This window comes from Henckelia pumila, chromosome 1 (genome assembly GCF_033568475.1).
Source record: "Henckelia pumila isolate YLH828 chromosome 1, ASM3356847v2, whole genome shotgun sequence".
Classification (NCBI taxonomy): domain Eukaryota; kingdom Viridiplantae; phylum Streptophyta; class Magnoliopsida; order Lamiales; family Gesneriaceae; genus Henckelia; species Henckelia pumila.
Window position 1 is genome coordinate 54,679,190 of NC_133120.1, and position 7,026 is coordinate 54,686,215.

Below are 7,026 nucleotides of genomic sequence, written 5' to 3' on the forward strand. Positions count from 1 at the left end.
TAATTATAAAATATAGAAAGAAAGAATTCTTCTTCAATTAGGGTGGATGCATATTGATTATGCTATTCAAAAAGACGAACCACCTGCTATTACTGAAAACAGCATTCCGGATGATGTTGATCTTTATGAAAAGTGGGAGCGATCTAATCGACTCTGCGTAATGTTCATAAAGACCAAGATCTCTGCTGGTATGCGTGGTTCTGTCGATCAGCATAATAATGTCAAAGATTTACTGAAGGCTATTGATGAACAGTTCCAGTCTTCAGATAAGGCACTTGCCAGCACCCTAATTATGGAATTCTCTTCGTTAAGGCTCACCAATGTGAGAGGTGTGCACGAGCACATCATGAAAATGCGGGATATAGCGGCTCGACTGAAGATACTTGAGGTGGATATATCTGAAACTTTCTTGGTGCATTACATTCTGAATACACTTCCACAACAATACGGTCCTTTTAAAATTTCTTATAACACACATAAAGATAAATGGTCAATTAATGAACTTATGACCATGTGTGTTCAAGAAGAAGGGAGGTTGTTAATGGAATTGGGTGAAAATGCACTACTGACGATAAAAGGAAAGAATCAGAATCAGGCCAATAAGAAAGGGAAAGATAAAATACCGTCCCAAGGAGGAATTAAAAAGGAATCCAAGTGTTTTTTCTGTAAAAAGAAAGGGCACATGAGGAAGGATTGCTCTAAATTCCAGAAATGGCTTGAGATAAAAGGTATTTCAATCTCATTTGTCTGTTATGAATCTAATATGGTTGATATGATTTATAACACTTGGTGGATTGATTCTGGTTATACAATCCATGTTACAAATACCTTGCAGGGTATGCAAAACCTAAGGAAACCTATGGGAAATGAGCTAAACATCTATTCAGGAAACAAGATGTCTTCGCTTGTTGAGGCTATTGGGACTTGCTGCCTAGTATTGGATAGTGGTTATATTTTAAAATTTGAAAAGACATTTTATGTTCCTGGTTTCTCTAGGAATTTAATTTCTGTATCAAGACTTGTACCATTTGGTTATTCTTTCAGTTTTTGAATAACTCAATAAATATATTTTATAAATCCAATCTTGTTGGAAATGGTACAATTATTGATGGTCTTTTATCTCTTTCTTTACAAAATAATACAAATACCACTATGCATGTTCAAGGAGGTATTAAAAGATGTGTTATAAATGAAGATTCCTCTATATTGTGGCATCGGAGACTGGGACATATCTCCATTTAAAGAATAAAAAGATTAGTAAGAGATGGAGTACTTAGTACTCTAGATTTTGCTGATTTTGAAACTTGTGTGGACTGCATTAAAGGAAAGCAGACCAACAAGTCTAAAAAGGGTGCCAAGAGGAGTACGGACATATTAGAAATCATACATTCAGATATATGTTGTCCAGACATGGACATGCAAAATCCAAAATATTTCATCTCTTTCATTGATGATTACTCACGATACATGTATATCTACTTGCTTCATAACAAAAACGAAGCTTTGGATGCCTTTAAGGTTTTCAAGGCCGAAGTGGAGAAGCAATGTGGAAAACATATTCAGATTGTGAGGACCGATAGAGGTCGAGAATATTATGGTAGATACACTGAGAATGGACAAGCACCTGGTCCGTTTGCAAAGTTTCTCCAAGAACATGGGATTGTTGCCCAATATACTATGCCTGGTTCTCCAGACCAAAATGGCATAGCGGAAAGGAGAAACCGAACATTATTGGAAATGGTGCGGAGAATGTTTAGTAGCTCCAAACTTCCTAAATCCTTGTGGACCGAAGCTCTTAAGACAGCTGTGTATATATTAAACCGTGTTCCAACAAAGGCTATTCCAAAAACGCCATTTAAATTGTTTAAAGGTTGGAAACCGAGTTTGCAACATATACGCATTTGGGGCTGTCCTTCTGAAATAAGAGTTTACATCCCACAAGAAAAGAAGCTGGACCCAAGAACTATTAGTGGATATTTCATTGGATATGCCGAAAAATCCAAAGGGTACAGATTTTATTGTCCATCTCATAACACTAGAATTGTGGAATCAAGAAATGCAAAGTTTCTTGAAAATAACTTGAATAGTAGGAGTGATCACTTTAATGAATCATTTTGTAAAGAAGATCACATTAATGTACAACCCTCATATTCAGGTGATAGATTGATTGTTGTTCAAACCCCTCAAGCACAAACGGGTGTTAGACAACCGATCACTGAAGTTCCACAAATCGCTGATGATATTCCAATAGATCAAGTTGTTAATGAGGATCAACAAGAAATTGTTGATCAACTAGTTACTCAAAATAACAACATAAGGGGATCTACTAGAATAAGAAGGTCAGCGATATCTAGTGATTATATTGTGTATTTACAAGAATCGGATTTTAACATCGGAGCCAAAAATGATCCTGAAACATTTTCACAAGCCATGAGTTGTAACGAGTCGAAATTATGGTATGATGCTATGAAAGAAGAGATGAATTCTATGGCATTTAATGGAGTATGGGATCTTGTTCAGTTGCCTGATTGTTTAAAAGCCATTGGATGTAAATGGGTCTTCAAAACAAAGAAAGACTCATTGGGCAACATTGAAAGATATAAAGTAAGACTCGTCGCCAAAGGATTCAATCAAAGGGAAGGAATCGATTACAAGGAGACCTTTTCTCCTGTATCTAAGAAAGATTCTCTCCGTATCATTCTAGCATTAGTTGCACACTTTGACTTGGAATTACAACAAATGGATGTGAAAACAACATTTCTCAATGGAAATCTAGAGGAAGAGGTTTATATGAAACAACCTGAAGGATTTTTCTCTAGTGATGGTGAGCAATTGGTTTGCAAATTAAAGAAGTCTATATATGGATTGAAACAAGCTTCTCGACAATGGTATTTGAAATTTCATGATGTTATCTCTTCATTTGGATTCGTAGAGAACATCATGGATAATTTTATATACCAAAAGGTCAGTGGGAGTAAGATTTGTTTCATTATTCTATATGTGGATGATATATTGCTTGCAACCAATGATATGAGTTTGCTGTATGAGGTGAAACAATTCCTCTCTAAAAACTTTGATATGAAGGATATGGGTGATGCATCTTATGTCATTGGCATTAAGATACATAGAGACAGAATTAGAGGAATTCTAGGTCTGTCTCAAGGAACCTATATCAACGAGGTTTTAGAGAGATATTAGATGAAAGATTGTTCACCAAGTGTAGCTCCCATTGTAAAAGGTGACAGGTTCAATTTGAACCAATGCCCAAAGAATTATCTTGAACGGAAACAAATGAAAAACATTCCTTATGCTTCTGCTGTCGGAAGCTTGATGTATGCTCAGGTTTGTACTAGACCTGACATTGCATTTGTTGTTGGGATGTTGGGAAGATATCAGAGTAATCCAGGTTTAGACCACTGGAAAGCTGCAAAGAAAGTGATGAGGTACCTTCAAGGGACCAAAGACTATATGCTTATGTTCAGACGAACTGAGAATTTGGAAGTAATTGGCTACTCTGATTCAGACTACGCTGGCTGCATTGACTCTCGAAAATCCACTTCAGGATATATTTTTATGCTAGCTAGTGGACGCTGTTAATAAAACTAAATACGGCGTACAATTCACGCTGCGGATAGTGCCTTACTGTCGACGGCGCGCGGTGCAAGTTGTTAATAAAATTAAAGATGGCGTGCAATCAACGTCGTGGATAGTGTTTTACTTTCGATGGCGCGCGATGCACGCTGTTGGTAAAATTAAAGAAGGCGTGCTGATAGTAGTGTTTTGTTTGCATTTTTAGTGTCGTTTTGATTAGTGTTTTGCATGCATTTTGTGTCATTATTTATGTTTTAGTCTAGTTTTATTTTATGTCGTGCATTTAGCTTCCTAATGTTTTATTGGTTTATTGTGTAGGAATTGATATTTTGTTGGTTAAAGAAATTGGAATGCGTCCATGCGTCGAAGGAAATAGGAGAAGTCAAAATTTTCATCAACAAGTGATGCGCTCGATCCGGGAAAGTTGTAGGATCGAGCATGGTCAAAGATTTCTGAAGGCAGTAGGATGCTCAAGGTCGCGTGCTCGATCGGGTGGAAGTTTCGGATCGAGCGAGCTCAAGGAATTTTCGAGGCAGAAGGTTGCCCAGTTTGGCGCGCTCGATCCTAGCATTTTCCCGAATCGAGCGCGCAGGTCCGTTGCGGGAAGGATTTGTAATTTTGGAAACTTCTTTTAATTTTTGCTCTAGACTTTTATTAGACTTATAGTTCCATTTTGGGGAGATTATCAGATTATTCTACACGCTTAGAACGCGAAGAAATCTCTGTGGACGGCTAGGTTTTCATCTTTCTTTTCTTATTTTTATTTTCTCTCATGAATTTTTGTAGAGAATTCATGAGTATTGTTGGCTAAACTTTAGTACTTGGTTGAGGAAGACAAAACCCTTGATTTTACTTATTCATGAGATTTTGATTTACAATGTTTGATTTTTATCAAGTATCAAGAATTATTCTGAATTGATTGATATGCTTGTGTATGAGATTTTTAGATTGGCTATCTTAGGATTTCATTATACAAACAAAAGCTAAATTAGAATTCAAATCCGTAATTGTTTGAAACCTCTAATTTGCGAAGCAACTGCGTGTAATATTTTCTGCTGTTGAATTTATTATTTCGTAGGGATAATAATTGACTAGGCTAAATACAACCGCTGGTGTTTGTGTTGTCTAGTTTCGTCAGTTTTACTAGTTTGAATGCTACCGTGAATTTAAATCTGATCGCTGGTATTGGGTTAGTTTATGGGGTAAGGGTTAACTTAGACTGCTGTTGTCTAGTTAACTAAAAATTAAGGTGAGACTGGAATTAAATTTTCAATGACGAATATTTGATGAGATTAATTTTTATTTTAGTGAATCGATGATTGAATGAATGAATATCAAGGGTGTAGTCGACCGATACCAAGTTTTATTTCTTATTGATTTCCTCAGTTAATTTTTAATCTTGCATGATAGTTATAGAAATTTATTATAAATTAGTTTGAATTTTTAGTGGTTAATCTCAAACCAAAACTCCCTTTTTATTTAAAAGAACACTTTTAAATTTACCTTTTCTCGTGGGAACAATCCCTACTCACACTACTTCATTATTTGTTTATCTGATTGAGTCGGGTAATTTGGGCGTACGCGATAAGCGCTACCAAATTTTGGTGCCGTTGCCGGGGAACGGTGTTAATTTATTGTGTTCTTCTTATTTTATTTTTAATTTTAATTTTTTTATTTTTTTTATTCCTCGTAGTGCTACTATGGTTTGTTAAAGCTTTCAGGTGACTCTGCTGAAGAAAATTTTCTCTACGATTCGGAAATAGAAAGGACCTTGCATACGCGGAGGAGAGAACTTCGTAGAAAACAACAAGAGGAAGCTGCTCGAGCTGCATTCCCAGAAAAAGAGATGGCTGCTAACGCCAATCTGAGTTTGAGACAATTGGGCACTCCTGATCCAAATCAACAACCCTTATGCATTACTTTTCCAACTTTAGAAAATAATGCTAATTTTGAATTGAAATCTGGACTGATACACTTACTGCCTGCTTTTCATGGTCTTGCAGGTGAGGATCCGCACAAGCATCTGATGGAATTCCACGTGGTGTGTTCAAGCATGAAACCGCATGGAGTTACAGATGAGCAGATTCAGCTCAGAGCCTTTCCTTTCTCTTTAAAAAGTTCTGCTAAGGATTGGCTGTACTACCTACCTTCTGGATCCATCACCACCTGGACTGAGATGAAGAGGATATTTTTGGAGAAGTACTTTCCAGCTTCTAGAGCAGCAAACATCCGGAAAGAAATTTATGGGTGCAAACAGCAGATGGGAGAGTCACTGCACGAGTATTGGGAGCGCTTCAAGAAACTTTGCGCTAGCTGTCCGCAGCACCAGATAAGTGAAAATTTACTAATTCAATACTGTTATGAAGGGTTGTTGTCTCATGACAGGAATATGCTGGATGCGGCTAGTGGAGGAGTTTTTGTGGACAAAACTCCGGTGCAAGCAAGGAACTTAATAGAAAATATGGCTGCTAATTCTCAGCAATTTGGCACCAACAGAAGTGATCCTGCACCAAGGAAGAGTAACGAGGTAAATGTTTCTTTCTTTGAACAACAATTGAGCGAACTGACGTCTCTTGTGCGTCATATGGCTGTAGGGAATGGAAAAATTGCTAAGGTATGTGGAATTTGTACTCAAGTGGGACATGCAACTGACATGTGCCCCACTCTTCAAGAGGGATACGCGGAACAAGTCAATGCAGCTGGAGGATTTCCAGGACCACCTCAACAGAAGTATGATCCTTACTCCAACACATACAATCAAGGTTGGAGGGATCATCCGAACCTCAGATACGGAAATCCACAAGCGAATCCACCTGGACCTCAAGCACCACAGCACAATCAATCTTATAGGCCGCCGTACCCTCCACCACAGCGCCCTCAGATTCCTACGCCAGGTGAGTCTCAAGAAAACATAGTTCAGAATCTTGCCACTAATACTTTGGCTTTTCAACAGGACACCCGGACGAGCATCCAAAACTTAAATACCCAAATGGGCCAGCTCGCTGCAGCAATTAGCAAGTTGGAAGCACAAAATTCCAGCCGTTTACCTTCACAAACAGTGGTGAATCCGAAGGAGAACGTGAGTGCTATTACTTTGAGGAGTGGAAAGGAGCTGCAGATTCAAGATGGATTGGTCAAAGAACCGGCAGAGATTGAAGGGGACAAAGAAGCTAAGGTGGAGGAGAATGAGCCCATTCCTAAAGAAGCACCGAGAGATAAATTCCCTCCTTTTTCTGAGTATAAACCTGTAGCCCCTTTTCCCTTAGCTTTAAAGGACTCTAGGAAAAATGAGGGGATTAAGGAGCTCTATGAAACTTTTTGTAGATGCGAGGTAAACATTCCACTGTTAGATGCTATTAAGCAAGTACCTCGCTATGCTAAATTTTTGAAAGAATTATGTACTGCGAAAAGAGAACAAAAATTGAAGGGTTCTAA

General features: G+C 37.9%; 1 protein-coding gene across 1 annotated transcript; it reads left to right on the forward strand.

Moving 5' to 3' along the window:
* Positions 1 to 46: 46 nt before the first annotated feature.
* Positions 47 to 870, forward strand: LOC140862825 (uncharacterized). The gene is made up of 2 exons (XM_073265867.1): positions 47 to 728; positions 836 to 870. Exons 1-2 carry the CDS (start codon positions 47 to 49, stop codon positions 868 to 870), a joined length of 717 nt encoding a protein of 238 aa, XP_073121968.1.
* The last annotated feature ends 6,156 nt before the right edge of the window (positions 871 to 7,026 follow it).